The following is an 18,358-nucleotide window of genomic DNA, read 5'->3' on the forward strand; positions in this document are numbered from 1 at the left end:
CTGGAAGAGCAGCTGGTGCTCTTAACCACAGAGCCATCTCTCTAGGCCTGTCAGTAAGATTCTTTATACCATCTTGGACTCTTTGTTTCTGTTCAACACCCTTCTTTCTTCTGGTTTCCAGAAACACTAGACCCTTGTATCCTTTCTTCCTTCAAGCTGTGGATATCACCATCTCCTTTTGATGTTCTTATATGCCCAGTCTTGACTCTGTCTGGCAGACTTCCATGGAATACAGATGTACAATTGTTTTTTCAGTTGTTAACTTTAAGGAGGAAGCCTAAAGCTTAACCAGTCCTTTATGTATTCCTGACTTTAGTCAAAAGTACAAAGGAAAATGACAGCTGGTTTTACAACTCCTTGCTAATCGCAGATGATAATCTATAACCAATTACTCCACTGTCCTTGGCTCTCACTCTTCTCATACTAATTTTCAGCTTGTCTATTCCATTCCATTCTCAATCTAAATTATTCATAAGCATTCTAGATTTAAGGCTGTAAAATCTGATGACTCAAAGCTGGTGACTTCAGCAAAGAATTTTCAATATCTCTATGACTATCTTCATGTAGTAGCATAATCATAGGTCTAGGCAAGTCATCCTGACCTTTTAAATCTAATTAATAACTGTTCAAACTTTTAAAAAAATTTTTATATTTGAAATTATAATATAATTACATCATTTTCCCACTCCAAGTCCTACCACATTCCTGCCCTTGTTCTCTTTAAAATTCCTGCTCTCTTTTTCATGAATTGTTGTTACATACATACATGTATACGAATATACATCTATATTCTTGAATATAACCTACTCACTTTGTATATTACTTGTATGGATGTTTTCAGGGCTGACCGTTTGGTATTGAATAACCAATTGGTGTGCTCTCCTCTGGGAAAGACTTATTTCTGCCTAAAACTGTTATCATTCCTTAGCTGCCTATAGTTATTTGTGCAGGTTGAGGCCTCATGGTCTTTTCCCCTTTCACCTTGGCATGTTTGGTGTCGTCCTGGTTCAGGCCATGTTCAGGTCATGTTTAGGCAGTCGTGTTGATGAGATTTTAGTTTCTGTAATAGGAGGCACAGACTTACAGCAAACTACCCAATCCATGTTCAGGTCATGTTTAGGCAGTCGTGTTGATGAGATTTTAGTTTCTGTACTAGGAGGCACAGACTTACAGCAAACTACCCAATCCCCTCGTTCCCATAATCTTTCTGTCTCCTCTTCTGCAGTGTTCCCTGAGCTCAGGTGTAGGAAGCATGTCATAGATGTATACATTGTGATTGGGTTCCACAACTCTGCATTTTGATTGGTTCTGATTTTCTGTAGTGTTCTTCATCTTTTACAAAGTTTTCTTGATGAAAAAGGGATAAAGACTATACTTATTTTGATGTATGAAACCAATTAGTTCTGAAGTTTCTTTGTTTATTTTTCTTCAGATGACTTACTTATTGTTCAAATTAGGGTGTTGAAATCACCTACTATTAATGGATTGATGTTTATCTATGTCTTTAATTCCAGTAATAGATAATTTTAATGAAATTGTACACGCCTGAGTTTGGTACATATATATTTAGGATAGCAATGTTTTCTTGGTTAACTGTTTCCCTTATAATAAACTGTCTTTTAAAAAAAATCTCTTTGAATTACTTTTAGTTTGAAGTCTTTTTTTGGCAGATATTAAGATAATGATGTCTTATTGCTTCCTGGTTCCATTTGATTAGAGTATTTTTGTTCATCCTTTTAAAGTTAAGGTGTGTTTCTTGTAGACAGTAAGTAGATGGATTTTGTTTCTTTATCCATTCAGTCAGTCTCTGTCTTTTAATTACAGAATAGAGGCCATTGACATTTAAAGTTATTATTGAAATACATGTGTTAATTGTAGTCATTATATTGTTGATTTTTCATATTCTCTGTGTTCTCAGTGGTACTTTGTATTTTAATAATTATGGCTTTTTATTTTGTTCCACAGTCTCTATCATGCTCATTTCTTTCTTCAACCTAAAATTTTGCTTTCTGTATTTTCTTTAGGTATGTTTTATTTACTATAAAAATTTAAGGTTGTTTATATCCCGAATCATGTTTCATTCTCATTCAGATATGGTGGATAATTTTGCTGGGAATATTAGTCTAGGCTGGCTGCCATCATCTTTTTGGACTTGGAACATATTTCTCCATATTCTTCTGGCTTTCAAAATTTTTGTTGAGAAATTGGCTGTTATTTTGGTGGGTTTTTCTCCATTTGTAACTTGTATTTGTTTTCTTGCAGCTTTCAATACACTTTCTTTGTTTTGTATAGTTAGTGTTTTAACTATGCCATGCTTTGAATATCTTCTTTTCAGGTATCGTCTACTTGGTGCTCTGTGTGTTTTTTTTATCCTATGGGTGTGTCTTTCCTTAGTCTTAGGAAATTTTCTTCTATGATCTTGCTGAATTTTGTTCAATGCCATTGACTTGGGAATCTTCCCTGTCATTTTTGCTTATAATTTTAAGGTATTTTTTCATGGTGTACCACATTTCTTGTGTGTTAATTTTCTAAATATTCCTTGCTTATTTGGTCTAGATGGTCTAGATCTTCTACTCTATCTTCAAGTCCTGATATTCTGTCATCCGTTTTATTCATTCTACCTGTAAGGCTTGCCAGTGAGTTTCCTAGTTGAGTTACTGAGTTCTTCAGTTTCATTACCATTTTATCTTGTCTGCAATGTTTCTATCTTCTGATTGGATTCCAGTCTCAAATCTTGGATTTTCTTCATTATTTCCGTTAGCCTTCTCTTTGTGTTTTCTTGGGCATCGCTCAAGTGTTTATTCTTCTTTGATTTTTTCTTAATATCAGTAAACTGTGTCTTTTTACCTTCTTTCAATTTCTTGAATTATTTGATGGAGGTTATGATTATTCTTTTAAACTCTATGTCTTGGGGTTCATCTAGTTAATTCTCAAAGTCGAGAATTTCTATAAGACTGGTATATTTTGAGGGGAAGATACTGGCTTGATTTTCCATATTGTTGGCACTTTTACAATGATATCTGGTAATGTGGACTGGTTTCTTAGTTTTGGGTCTGTTATTGACTGAGCAGGTTGAGGTAGAAGGTAGGTGCATAGGTGGTTTGCTTCTAGATGTTGGTAATGGCTTGAACAGAATGATGTCAGGTAGACAGAGGGTACTGGTCTTGTATGCAAAGATGTATGTGCTGGTTCAAACTTTGAGTGTGGAGGTAGATCTATCTGTCTGTATTGAAAGGTTCAGTGGAGCATGGAAGGGGCCAGTGGGTTGTGGGGACAAGTAGGGAGGGCCGTGGCAGGAGCTTAGGCATCATTTGTGGTGCAGGCAGTTGAATCCAGGCTAGGTTATGGCACTGAATATGGGACTCAAGGGTAGTTCTGGTGTGTTGGCGACCATGTGTGGATGGGAAGATCAGGTAGACCCACCAGACTAGACCCTGTAGAAGAATGTGGGAGATCTGGGTGAGTGGAGAGTGTGGATATTGTGCAGAAAAGATCTGTGGGTGATGGAACGTAGGACAGGTCCTGTAGGAAGTTTAGAAGTTGGTTACTCCACAGGCACTGATGGCCAGACAAAGCCAGGACACTGGACATGGGAACTGAACTAGATCTGGACAGATTGAAGAGAAGGCATGTATGGGAAGGGACAGTGGGACTCCAAGAGCTAAACCCTAGGGAAGGATGTGGGAGATCTGGTTGGGTGGAAAGGTTAAATGCTATGCAGAAGGGACCTTTAATTCAAACTTTAAAAATTCTTTGTGTGTGTGTGTGTGTGTGTGTGTGTGAGAGAGAGAGAGAGAGAGAGAGAGAGAGAGAGAGAGAGAGAGATACATGTGTTTGTAGGTGTACCTGTGTGTATGGAGTCCAGAATCAAATGATGGGTATCTTCACCCATAGCTTCCCACCCTGTCTCCTGTCTATCAATCTACATCTATCTATCTATCTATCTATCTATCTATCTATCTATCTATCTACCTACCTACCTATCTATCTTGTGACAGAGTATTTTACTGAACCTGGCAGTTAGAACAGCTGGATAGCAAGCCCAGATATCTTCCTATCTCCACACTGCTGGGATTGTAGATGTGTGCCGCCATGTCTGGCTTTTTACATGGATATTGGAAATCTAAACTTAAATACTCATACTTACAAAGCAAGCACTTTGCTAGCTGAGCCATCTCTATATTGGAGACGCTGCCAGCTTTATTTTTCAATTTCAAAATGTTATTTATTTGGTCATGTGGCAAGGTTTAGGTTACTAGTAGAAAAATTACTAAATGGACCATCTTTAATATTATCCTAAAATACTGATGAGCTGTCAGATTCTGATGGTCTTAGCTATTATTTTTTTAAGTTTTTAAATTCATTTTATATGTCAACCATATTTCCTCCTCCCTCCCCTCCTCCCACTACCCCCACTTCCTGTCACCCCTATCCACTCTTCAGAGAGGGTAAGGCTCCTATGTGGAGTCATCTAGGTCTTAACAAGTCTTAACAACATTTTATTCATACCTTGGGAAAATTCTTGGTGACATTAATTTGTATAGTTCCACCCTCACCCTTGTCAATGAAAATAACTGCCATGAATTTCCCTATATTCATGAGGCATTGGATCTCGGACATCTGGAAGACAACAAAATGTGAGGACACTTAAGTGTCTTATACAAAATGGTGCAGTCTTTGCATGTAACCTGTACTTCTATTTATGTAAGTTGAATCATCTTTATGTAAAATGCCTAATAGTCTTAATTGCATTTTTTCTATTGCTGTGCTAAAACACTATGACCAAGGCTTATGGTTACAGAGGAATAAGAGTCCACTGTGACAGGGCAGCCTGGCCACAAGTAGCAGTTCTATTTGCTGAAGCAGAAATGAGAGTTCACATCTTAAGCAAATGGGAAGCAAAGAGAGCTAATTTGAAATGGTATAAGTCTTATGAAACCTCAAAGCTGGCCCCTGATGATATACTTCCTCCAGCAAGAGCACACCTCCTAACCTACTCAAATAGCCATCAATGAAGACCGTGTATTCGAATACCTGAGACTTATGGGGGGCATATCATTCAAATTATCACACTAACACACTGTAAACTGTTGGTACACTTTATAATTTAGGGAATAATAAGAAAATGTGTGTGTTGTGTGTGTGTGTGTGTGTGTGTGTGTGTGTCAAGTACAGCTGCATTTTCCCCAGCCCTGTAGACACACACACAGTGCTCTATCTGTTCTGCTTCACAAAGGTAGTAACTTGATCAATGTTTGGGAAACATTATTTAAGAATAAATAGCAGAGTAATACTTGTAATGTATATTTATATGTCTATTTCAGAGAAAAGAATGTTATGAAGTTTAAGGTCCTGTTTCCATGGCTGTCAATTTTTCTTTTAAAGGAAATGTCTGTCTGGTCCATTTTAAACATTGCAGGGAATTTTAGCTTTGTGAAGCCCATGGACTTTAATTGACATCTTTTAGTTCTGAAAATTCATGAGTCAATCGAGTGAGGAGGATGTTGGAGTAGCTCCTCTGTACTAGTTTACTTTGAACAGAGCACATCATGATTCTCGTTCCAAAAAGCTCTGAAATAACATTTTGCTTCTTTGTGGGGCTGGGAGATAAATACCCTTTATCGTCTTTTTTTTTCTCATGAAATCCATTTTAGCTGCACTAATATGCATTAAGAAGTTTCTAAGGCAATGGGAAATGTCAGCAAGAATGAAATTAATTGGGCGGTCATCCCTGAAGGTACATATTTAGGGATTGGTTCTCAGAATTGTCACTTCATCAGTTTGCTTAAAAAATAGATGATTTACTTTACTGCTTGGCTTGAGTCAAAAGTAATTTCTTTCCCTCAGGATCCTCTTTTTTGACAGATGATTCTAAGCCAGCTCCCTTATTAACTCCCTCTCATTCTACTGTGACAAAACATGTCTTGGTTCTTGTCTCTAACTCTCGAAAAAAAAAAACTTTGCAAAAACCACATTAAACATCTACACAAATTACAATCTTGTCCTGAAATTTTGTTTGCAAAAACATTCTGTATAACACTGAATGAGAGTAATATTACCTGTAGCTTATGGTAGGAATGTACCATATATCCAGTGATTTTCTTTGTCATTTCATACTCCCTAACTACCTTTAAGGGTTGACTAGTGAAACGTGAAATTTTAGCCTGATATTTATTTATATGAGGTGCTCAAAGGAAATCAGAGTATCAGTGTGTTCCTCTCAGATGCTCACAGCTTGGTATTATATTCCTTTTAACTGTGTCTCTGTCCTAGAAGTTTTGTGATTTGAAGTTTATATTAGACTTCTCTCCTCTATTTTATTTATTAGGTTTTTCACAAATACAGACTGCAGGAGCACCCCAAAGACAGTAAGAAGAATCTAGAGCTGATATTTTTGCTTCTTAAAATGGATGTATATTTAACAATATATTTAGTGACCTTCTGCTCAGAACATGACATTTGGACGGTGGTTTTATCTCATAAATCATCCTAGGAGATCAGCCCTACAAACTGGAAGGCCTTCAGGGCCATGCTGGTGAAGAGATAGCCAACTTTGACAAGTGTGAGCATTTAAAAGAATTAGTGTTTATATGCTTGGCTTTAAGGAATTCTAACTTAATAATTTTTAAGATCCATCATATTGGCAAATAAAACTGGGAAACTTCAGCCTGTTAGGTAGGGCTTAATCTGTGGAGAGTCAACTTTTCCACATTCTACTTATTTGTGGTTGTATAACTGCCCCCCCCATGCCCCAGTTAGGTGCTCATAGGAACACTAATCATTTGACTTTTGCATATTCTGATTCTAGGTGTGGTCATTAGGCTTAGCTCTGTGGCTATTGCTCATAGTCTTTAATGTAGTCATAGTAAGATAGTTACTGGGTTCCCTTTCTTACATTCCTACTCATTGGTGCTCATTGGCTAGAACACCTATGAATGGCCCCTTTGTGTGTAAAACGTCTTAACAGAATGTTAGTTGATGAACAAAGTTGAATAGCCAGTTTCTTGAGAGATGGGAGAGAAATAAGAAGAGGCTGTTCTTGTGTGCATCAGTGTATTGCCCTTGGAAGTCACCAAGTACCATTTAATTTCGTTTTTTATATAAAATATTACTCTATTAGTTTATTTATCTATCAGAGATAGGGTCTCATGTCATAGACTGACATCAAACTTTATATGTAGCTGAGGATTATTCACCTTCTGAGTGCTTAGGTTATAAGTGCATGCCATCACAGCCAGTCTGTGCAGTGCTGGGAATGGGACTGAGCGCTTCCTGAATGCTAGGCCAGCACTCTACCCGCTTCTTTCAAGCTTCATCACATCTCATTCTTTAGCAGAGAGTCAGCAAGACTAATCTATAATAAAGAGGAAAGGAATTTGGATTCCATATCTTAGTGGGTGAATAAACTATTTTGTAAACAGATATTGAAAGTTTGCATCGGAGAACAGTAAAACTAAATATATAACAAACTTGGATATAATAAAGGAGATGTACAAAATGTTTCACAGCTGGATTGGCACGGTCCCTGAATACGCAGAAGAAATAAAAGCATCAACAACTGATAAGACCTGCTGGTGCAGATACTTAATATCAGCTCCAGGGACAATTAAGGCTCCAAATGGTCCAAAGAATCAATAACAACTCAGAGGGTTGGATAGGGGTCAGGAATGAGGTCATATGTGTGAGGTAGGATGTTTTATCAATTCTTGCTGAAGCTTTAGAAGTCTCTCTGAAATGGCCCCAGACAGTGGTTGTTTGTTTCTTTGTGTGTGTGTGTGTGTGTGTGTGTGTGTGTGTGTGTGTGTGTGTGTGAATTTGCCTATCAGCTTTTAGGAACAGGTCAATGTATGGTTCTCACCCTAATAATTTGAATATTTACTTTTATATGAACAAGCAGAGTGAGAAATGAGGGGAAGAGAAGGGGGAGTCTGTAGGAACATATATTATTGCAATTATCACATGTATATATTATGGCTGAATCCACTTCCTGTGGTTGCAGGCCTGAAGGTCTGAATTCTTAGAATATGGCCTCTTCTTCTAAGAGCCAGTAGCAGTGTGTGAAATTCTTCTCACCCTTCCCATCTGCCTGACTTCCTGTGTGCAAGTATCTTTTCCGACCTCCAATCCTCTGTTGAATCTATTTGATTCTAGCTGGAAAAGGTTGCCTGCTCTTGAGGGCTGATGGAATTAGATAAACCTACCTGGATAATCCAGGTAAAATAATCCTTATTTTTAGATCCTTAACCTTAATTACATCTGCAAAGTTCTTTTTGTTGTGCAATGGCAGGATCCCAGGGATTAGGATGTGGCCATAATTCTACTCACTACAGACAGAAACTTGGGGTCAACAAAGATACTTTCTCCCGTATTTGTTTCCTCAAGAAAATAGACCAGTCAGTAACCTTTTTTTTTTGATAAGCACCAGGGTCTAATTGAACCACTTATCTTACGTTGATTGGACAAAAGACAAGATACTCTCTTGATTTCTGTTACTGTCTCTAGAATAATGCAAGGCCTAATAGAATTACGTTCAAATCTGAAAGACCAGTCTTTGCACAAGTGTGCAATGCTTCTCAATTTCATTGTCCTTATATGCAGACGGGCTATAATGATAAAGTTAGAACCTAGCAAAATGCTTAGTGTCTGCTAGCTAATAATCACGAGGATTGGATGACATAGTCATAGGCTTTTCCGCAAGGAAGAAGATAAGAGAGGACCAATAAGAATCAAGAGTTGAGTACCTACAAGGTTTTTTTAAGACTGTTATACATTAATTTATTGCTCTGATGGTTTTCTATTAGGCATAGAAGAATAAAACCTTTGTTTGAAAAGGGATTTATGTTTCTTTTTTCATGCTGGGGTTGGAACCCAGAGCTCATGAATGCTAAGCATGCCTTATATCACTAAGCTAGACACTCAGTCCTGTCCAAGTTTATTTTTAAGCAATTCAGCTTAAAAGGCATTGCCCGTGTTTAATTATAAAAGGCAGTGACTGAGCTAGATACCACCTGGCTGTGTCACTTAGCCCATGAACCAAGAATGGTATTTACAGATAAAAAGTTGTAATTTGTCTGATGTTGATAAGCCATAAGTTTAACCAGTTAGTTGAAATATTCCCCCTCAAAAGAATTTTGTCATTTTGATGAATAAAGATGATAGTTATTATTATATTTTAATTTTATTAATCATTGTAGAAAGTTTAGTATTTCCTATCTGTATACTATCTTTAGTTTTGCTTCTTCATCTGTAAAGCCTGAAGCATTTACACTCTGATTTTTTACTGAAGAAAGTGCTATATTCTGCTCTAGGTAACTAGAGACTCAGTTCTTCGGGATCTCAGGGCAAGCACCATCCTACCAGCCCAACACCTTCACGTTACAGCTGAAAGCAAACCCCGGAAAGATTGGTGATGGATTCCTCAAAACTCAGCTGGTTATAGAGATAGTTCAGGCACTTGCAACTTAAATCACTAAACTTTTCACGGGAGCAGGCGGACCCTGTGGCAGCAACAGTTTCATAGCAGGTCAGGGGTGATACAGGCCAGAAAGGTGGTTGTTGCCTGGATCATCTGAACAGAACCTGACAAGCATCAGCTTGCTACTGTGTGTTTTGATTTTTCGAGGGAGCACCTCTGATTGTAAACTTCTTGTTAAAGGATTTTCAGATGCACTCATGTTGCATTTTTAAAATTAGTTAATTAAAAAAATAAAATTAGTTAATTAATCAATCAATTAATTAATCATTTTTGTTGTCAGTGAAAATCCAGGCTTGCTAGTATTCTTTTTTAAAAGAGATAATATATGTGTGTGTATGTGTGTGTGTGTTTTGCCTGGATGAATGTCTGTGCACCGTAGATTCCCTGGAACTGCAGTTACAGACAGTTGTTAGCTTCCATGTGGGTACGGGGAATTGAACCTGGGCCCTCTGGAAGAGCAGCCAGTGTGTTTAAACTGAGACATTTCTCCAGCCCTGCTAACATATTCATGCCAAACTGTGCTTACTTTCTGATAAAATTGTTCATTCAATGGACTAGGAGCCATAAATAAGACAAAAATTTTCCCTTGCAGCAATATTGTGTTGTTTTACATTTACTGGTTTTCTATTTGGATACTGATGGCTACCTGTGGCATTTGTCTTTCTTTCTGCAGGTGGTTTACAAATCCGACAACAGTCAATGCCTTTTACAGTGCATCCACTAACCAGATACGTGAGTACTAGATTCTTGATGGCGGTGGCTTTTATCGTGTGGTTTGCTTTTGGTAGGTTGGCTATCTTCACAATATTAATTTTTCCAATATTTGAATATTTTTCCATCTCCTAGTGTTTTCTTCAGTTTCTTCAGTGTTTTCATTGTATAGGTCATTCACTTCCTTTCTCCTTAGTAGTCCATAAAAAATTCATATCATCATTGGCTTTTCAAACTATAACAAACAGAACCACAGTGAAGTTCTTCATTAAAAAGAGCACACATTCTTTTTCCTTTCATAATTATTTTGATGGTCTTGTCCACACCATCTTTGCTTGATAGGGAAAATGGCAGTTAACTGGGAGTAATTTCTATGGAATAAAGAAGCTTGAATGTATTCTGATTAGCTTTAGGATGTAATGTCTATTTCTGTGTGTTGGGTATGTGTAATTATATATGCTGTTCTAGTTAGTTTTAAGTGTCAACTTGAAAAAGCTTACATCATCTAAGATGATAGTCTCCATTAAGAAATCTCTTAGATCAGATTGGCCTGCGGGTGATTGTCTTGATTATTTACACAGACACACATACACATGCACACACACACACTCACGCACGTGTGTGTGTGTGTGGGGGGCAGCCCAGTTTGAGAAGCACCATTCCTAGTCAGGAGGTCCTGAGCACCATTTGAAAGTTAGCAGTCTTCAAGCTTGCTAGTAAGCCTTCTTTGAAGTCAGCTAGCAAGCAGCACCTTCCGTGGTATCTGTTGTACTTCATTAGCTGTGAAGTGAGTTCCTTTGTCAGAGGTAATCCTGTGTGGAATGACAATCAGACCTACCTTCAAGTTCCTGTCTTGCTTTCCCTCAATGATGGATCATGGTCTGGAATTGTAAACCAAACATCCTCCCCAATGTTGCTTTTGATAATAATGTTTTATCACAACATCAGAACTAAAGCCAGAACCAATTCTGTGATTCATTTTTTTAAATTATTGAAGTCTAGTATGGCAAAAATTAAAAATCTGACAGCATCCAGAATTGGTCTTAAAGATCCTGCCACTGATGTAAACATAAATTAGGCCACCCACATTGCAAGGCAAGTTGACAACATGTAGAAAAGCCAGAGAGGTGCCTGCACATCTGTGACTTCCTTCTTCATGCCTGGTCTATTCCAGGATATTGATTCTTAGTGTCATTTTTGGACCATGAACAAAAGCACCCTGGGGGAGCTTGTCAGAAATGCAACTTCTCAGGCTCTAGCTTATACAAAATCTTTGAATGCTGGGTTTAGAAACTGGTTTTAATAAAATTTCCAACTGTTTCTACTGAATGCTAAAGTTTGAGAAACCTTCCCAACAGAACCCAAAGGAAGGGAAAAGGAAGCCCATGTGAGAATATTCGTGGCAGGGTCACAGATGGCAGCAGGAAAGGGAAATTGCTTCTGTGTCCTTGTACATGGAAACGAACTAATGTGGCACATTCATGTAAGGGAAGAGCATGCAAAAGTGAAAGTTAGATGGCCTGCTGTGACGCCTACTAACAGATGAGTTTCACTAATTAGGTTGTATAGCAAATCAGTAACTGGAGAAAATATACGGAGTACGAGACCTCGTTAATAAATGCAGAATAATCCTTTATGTCGTTTACAGTCATATCCATTTGTAGTAAAAGTTATTTAGGAAGAGGGAAGACATCAAATTCAGGTTGGTGGTGTGAGCTCTTGTGGGGAGAATTGACTGCTCCAAGTCAAACTCCTTTTGCTTTCCCTTATGTCCTTCACCTCTCCACCATGATGTCGTAGTGCTCAGTTCTGGTTCCTATTCTATTTGCCCTATTCTCCACCTTTGTTCGCTCTTCTAGTGATGATATATGTACTTCCAATAGCATTTCTACATTGGTGAACGCAGGATGTGGTATTTCTGAGATTCCCTGTTTTCTTGCTGGATGTTAAGAAGAGCCTCCCTTGGCCTTCTTGCTTCTGTCCTCCGCTCCTCCAAGCTGTTCTCTTTATGGTTGGTTAGATCATGTCACCCTGTCTACAAATCCTTTTATCCACATCTTATCTTACTTAGCTTAAAAGTGATTACTTGCAATGACCTAGAAACATGCCTTTCCCCCCTGCCTAATAGGGTCTCATGTGTCCCAGGCTAGCCTCAAGCAACCTGTGTAGGTAAGGATTGACCTTGATCTTCTGATGCTTCTGCCCCCACCTCCCGAGTGCTGCTGTTGCATGTGTGTCACCACGGGAGGCATGTGAGGTGTTAGTGCTCGAACCCAGGGCCTAGTGCATGCTAGGCAAGCATAATGCCTGTTGAGCTCCGTTGCCAGCCCAGTGTTTGTCGTTCCTCCACCTTTACCAACTCCACTCCCATCTCTTTTCATGTGTAGCCACACTGGCTTCCTTTCTGCTTCTAGAACACAGGGGACACATATACTTCTCTCAAGACATTGGCCTTTTTTCCCCCTAGAAATTTCCTCAAGTGAAAGATCTCTTCTCAATGAGGTATCAGGCCTGTCCCATGTCCAGTCAGCCCCATATGTCGTAGCTCATCCAAGTTAGATCTGTACCTTATAGGACTCTGTGGCCTCACATGCCATTGGAGGATTGAGCTTGCTTCTAGAGTCGCCCTCCTGCGTCTACTGTTGGGAATGGTAATCTGTAGGACTGTCTTGAGAGTCCTACAGATGGAAACCAAGCAGATGGTGTTAAATTTTGATTCTACATTAATTAATATAACCAAAGAAGTTGTTAAATATTTTGAGTGTCACTCCTTAGTATGTAAATATTAATTATGCTGAAAATATTGTTGTTGCTTTCTTAGGGTCCAAAGTTCCAAGTTGACTACCAAGCTGCATATGTTACATGGAGGCTTAAGATATTGAGCTATCAATTACAATTAAAATTTATAGCACTTATCTAATTACATTATGTAGAAAATGTCCATTGAGAAGTAGAATACTGATTAGACTATTCATTTCTATTAGTTTTAGTATTATTTTTTATTTCTGTGTGTGGTGGGGCATGCCATGGAATATGTTCAGAAGTGAGAGGACAGCTTCTGGAAACAGTTTCCTCCTTCTACATCATGGATTTTGGGGGCTGAACTCAGGTTATGAGGTTTGGCAGCAAGCCCCTTTATCTACTGAACCATTCCACTGATCCAGATTGTTTATTTTAACAGAACACTTTAATAGAAGAACATTGTATTGCATGAGCAGTTGTCCCCAGATGAGTTGGCAGTAAAGTTTGTATGGTTACTGTAGGAAGGACAAAGATGTCTGGCACCTTATTTACCCAATCATTTTTCAGATTGTTCGAGTGTAACCTTAAGATTACCTTGCTAGGGCGTTTTGCAGTATCCTGCTTTTCATTCTTAGCAGACAAGGGAAGCTCAGGTACAATTCTTTCTCCTGCAGCTCATCTTTTCACTTGAAGTAGTCTCTATACCAGTTTGGAGGGTTCTGGTATCTTGATATGATTAATAAAGCAGAGGCAAGGTTGTCACAGGTGTCATGTCTTAGAGGGGCACAAGTCAGGCCATCCTGGTCAGGAAGACTTCAGAAAGAAGTGTGTTGAGCTTAAAGGACGAATGTTGTTCTTCTGGCAGAACAGCTTTGGAGGAATCCGGAAGTCTGTTCTGCACTACCTGTCAGTAACATCCTAGCATCTCAAAAATATTGTTTCAGTTCTCTCTCTGTCTCTCTGTCTCTGTCTCTCTCTCTCTGTCAGTCTGTCTCTTCTCCTCCCAACTTCCTCATAGCTGCAAGGGTCAAATTTCTTTGAGAAGCCAAAACAATGTCCAAATACTCATTTTTCTGCTCGAGCAAGTAGAAGCAAAGGGCAGCTGATGGCAGGTGAAGTGGAAAGATGGAAAAATATTCTCAGAGTAAAATGACTCCAGTCATGGCTGGGATCTTTCTTCTTTCCTCTCCTTTTGAGGTCAGCTTACTGGGGTGGCAGATATCCCCCAAATGTGTCTTTTGTCCCTTTGTGGTTACTATATTATCAATGAATTTGGGGTTTCACAACCCGTGTCCTAAGCCAGATTTAGCCACTAGTCCACAAGTCTACTTGGAATATGTTGGTAAGCAGAAAATAATCTGTTTAACATGGCCACACTGGAAAGAGGGACAGCGAGATCAAGGGACTTCCTCCAAGCCTGTCTTCAGGGTTCTGAAGTGACATTAAAGTTTAATGGGACATCTTTTACTATGCAATATTTGCTGCATTCAAGAGAATCTGTGTACTATGCTGGCCCATGTTAAGTTAGAAAGCATCTGGGAGGATGGAAAATCAACAAGTTTCAATAAAGTGCGACTCAGTGAAGAGCGGAAATCTTACCAGTGTCACCTGAGCTGCCAGTCCGCCTCCCTGACCTACTCTCCTCGTCACCACAGAGGTAACCAACATGCTACATTTTATGTCTCTCTTTCTTTGGGGGGGTCTCACATATAACTTCGGCTGCCATGGAACTTGCTATGTAGACCATGCTGGCCTGAAACTCACAGAGATTCCCCTTCCCTCAAGTACTGGGATAAAAGCATGCACCACTGTGCTAGGCCATGTTTATCTTCTAAATACTAAAATATTAGCAATTTATGTAGGTACCCCTATCTGATATTGTTTTCAACATAATAAAAGTTTATCATACTGTAAATAATCTTCAGAAATTGTGGTTTTCCAATCAGTATATTAAGTAGATGTCGGACTACATGTGTGCCTGTGCCCATATGTTTGGTTGGCACCTGCAAGGGCAAGAAAAGGCCATCAGATTCCCTAGTATTAGAGTTACACCAAGTTGTGAACTGCCAATTGGGGGCTAGGTATCTAAACTGGATCCTCTGGAAGAGCAGCCAATGATCTTCACTACTGAGCCATCTCTCCAGCCCCATTCTTTTTTTGGGTATATGCGTGGAGTGTATGGCAGTATTTTTCCCGATTTCACTATATATTGCTGTGTAGTATTCATTTCTCTGACCATACATATACTCAGACAATCTGTTATGCTGATAATACCCTCTATATCTTCCACCATTGCAAATATTCACTCCTTGGAATGGTGCTTCTCTGCTATTCTTGTGCGTAGTCTTCTGAAGCCAGTCAGGCTGATATTCCTTGGGGGCAGAACTCCTTGCAGGGAGAGTCTGCAAGTTCTCAACCAGGTATTGCCAGATGCTTTTTAACGTGGGCATTCTAAATTCCAATAGTATTCCTTTTGTTCCCCACTTTCATCAACCTTTGGTATTTCAGATTTAATTGCTACCAGTCTAGCGTGTGTAATAGGTCAGCTCTTATGCAAGAAGAGGGTGATGAAATTGTCCCTTCACTGGTGTTTCCATTTCTCTCAAATGTCACTAAAGGAGCTTACTGTGCTTTTGGAGAGTTAAGCGCATCTAATAGTAGTTCTGTCTCAAGGGTTGCCCACTGCCTTTGTCTTGTCTAGGAAGGGCTGACCCCATCAGAATTTTCCTGAAGAAGTAGCCATTTCAGGGTAACCCAATGGGTTCTAGAAAGCTCATGGGCAGAGGGGTTTTAAAATGAACAATTTGAAGCAGTATTTTAATTAAGAGATTCAAGCTGTTTCTATTTTCCTAATGACCAGTGCCTGCTCTCATTGTAAATTACATTACCAGGCAAGATGACAAGGAATCCTTTGGGTGACTTTTCCCCCACCCTCCTTCATTTCTGATTTTCTGGACTACAAATTAAGACAGGTGGAATTTCTCCTTACACATTTCCCCCCTGGCTTTCCTGGGACTCCCCCATCCCCTCCCAACTGCCTCCTCTGTGCTTCACTGAAGAAATGAAAAATTGAGGTGATTTCCTAAAGTGAACATCTTTATTGATTAGGGGCTAATTCTGACAGCATGTGGCCATCTGTTTAATTGGGTTCCACATCTACAATGTAACTATACTTAGTAACGTGATTTATGAGAATTTCCTTCATGCCTCATTATCATTTTCTGATTTATGCCACTAAGTCTGCTGCTTTATGCAGTAAAGATTTGAGTAGCAAATAGGAAAACCTATAGAGTTGTTATTCATTCCCAATCCATGGTTTTGTGCAGAACCATGAAGTTGGGGCCATCTTTTGATGTTCAATTATTTTTGCTAAGTGGTTAAAGCTCATTTTCTGTCCTTGTCAAGCTAAGTATCCACGTCTTCTGACATGGAGGGTGGTGTGAAGTCTTAGTGATTTACACAGGTTGTATTGGGCATTGTAGGAAAGAGCTGTCACCAGTTCTAATGACATTTAAATTGGTAGTTATATGTATTCATGTCACTGTGAATTTGTAATATGCCCCATTCCAGTATTTGGTTTGTATGTTTGTATATCTGAAACCAGCTGAAGCATGATTTAAAAACTCAGAGCAATTGGGGTTCAACCTGAATATCCAAAAAGCAAAGCAGGCAGCCAATGGCTCTTACCTTGAACTCGGTTCAAAACGGTGATCTGGCCTCCAGAAATCTCAGAGTGAAACTGTGCCTGAGACCTGTTTTCTCCCATTTTATAATCCTCTCTAGTTCTGGGATCAAAGACATGCACCACTAGGATTAAAGACACACACCTGCCGGTTTCTATGGCAAACTAGTGTGGCTACTGGGATTAAAGGTGCAAGTCATAGCTCCCTGGTCTATAAGGCTGGCCAGTGTAGCTGTTTTACTTTCCCGCTCCCCAGGCAAGTTTTATTTATTAAAATGCAATTGAAATGCCACTACAATATTAAATAATTATTTTAAGCAAATTCAACCTTGGCTTGAAAACAAGCATGGCCTGAGGGCTAAACCCAACACTTTTATTATCTTTACTCTTATATCTAAGAGATTTGGTTGCTCCAGTTTAATTACAGATATTGTGCTAAAGAAGATAATAAACCTTTGTCTGGAGCTTGGGCTTATACTGGCAGCAGACCATAGAGTTAATCCTGAAACCAAACAGCTTTGTTTTCCTGTTACAGACATAACTCTTTCAGACTATGAGAATTTCTCATTCTTTGTTGGCTCAGCCTAAAACCATAGAATGGAAGCCAAGTTAGTAGATATTCACCCATGACTTGTACTTGGATTTAATGGAATTAAAGTCTTGAATTCATTTGATGCTCCATTTGGAGACATGAGTAAACAGGGCAAACATCTAGAATTTGGGAACAGCGTTCCAAAATTATGGACCTATGGAGACATGTCAGTGATCAACACCAATTTATCATTATCTAGAACACAATTTACCTGTAACCTGTGTATCTGAACATGTTTCAAAACTGTGGACTAGTAGATTTCTGAACACTGACAAAAAATTCCCAATCAAGTGTAAAATAAGCCCAAGATATTTTTATTGTTTTTTTGAGCTATTATATTTTTCTCTACTACCCTCCTTTTCTCTCCCCTCCCCTTCTACACTCTCTCATGGTCCCAATTTATTCAGAGGATCTTGTCGTTTTTTTACTTCCCCTGTAGATTATATGTATCTCTTAGGGTCCTATTTGTTGTCTTGGTTCTCTGGGATTGTGAATTGTACGCTGAATTTTCTTTGCTTTATGTCTAAAAGCCACTTATGAGTGAGTACATATGATATTTGTCTTTCTGGGTCAGGGTTACACACTCAATATGATGTTTTCTAGATCCATCCATTTGCCCACAAATTTCAAGATGTCATCATTTTTTCCTGCTGTGTAGTACTCCATTGTGTAAATGTACCTCATTTTCCTTATCCATTCTTCAGTTGAGGGACATTTTGCCCAAGATATTTTTGACAGTACTGCCTATGTTGTATTGATATTACAGAAACAGAACAGTTTAGTTATGGAAATAAAGGATTTTTACTGTTTTCCTGTTAGCATTCTTCAGCAGATATCAAGTTAGTATATCTTTGAATTGTTCTGTGTTCTATAAAATCTGATTTAAAACATTGCTTTTTGAAGCACCAAGCTAATGGTGCAATGGATAATGTCTGACTGGTATCCAAAGATTCTACAAATTGCACTTTGAGTGGTTGGAAAGATGGATCAATCAGAAAAGGGCCTCCTGTGCAATCATTAGGACCTCATCTCAGATCTCCAGTACCCATGTAAAACGTGGGCATGGTGACACATATCTATAACCCCACTTCTAGGGATGATTGATGGAGACTGATAGCCCCCTAAGATGAGCCCCATGGGTCAGTGAGAAAATCAG

At 38.8% G+C, this 18,358-nt stretch overlaps 1 protein-coding gene across 1 annotated transcript in view; it reads left to right on the top strand.

Moving 5' to 3' along the window:
• Phex (phosphate regulating endopeptidase homolog X-linked) overlaps positions 1–18,358 on the top strand; it is a 214,012-nt gene that overhangs the window by 160,625 nt on the left and 35,029 nt on the right. Inside the window, exon 15 of the mRNA XM_041642476.1 lies at positions 10,149–10,207. Within this exon, the coding sequence (XP_041498410.1) occupies positions 10,149–10,207 (59 nt within the window). The remainder of the gene's footprint in view (positions 1–10,148; positions 10,208–18,358) is intronic.

This window comes from Microtus oregoni, unplaced genomic scaffold, assembly GCF_018167655.1.
Source record: "Microtus oregoni isolate MIOR12 unplaced genomic scaffold, Mior012 000074F_ref0000038, whole genome shotgun sequence".
NCBI classification, from domain to species: domain Eukaryota; kingdom Metazoa; phylum Chordata; class Mammalia; order Rodentia; family Cricetidae; genus Microtus; species Microtus oregoni.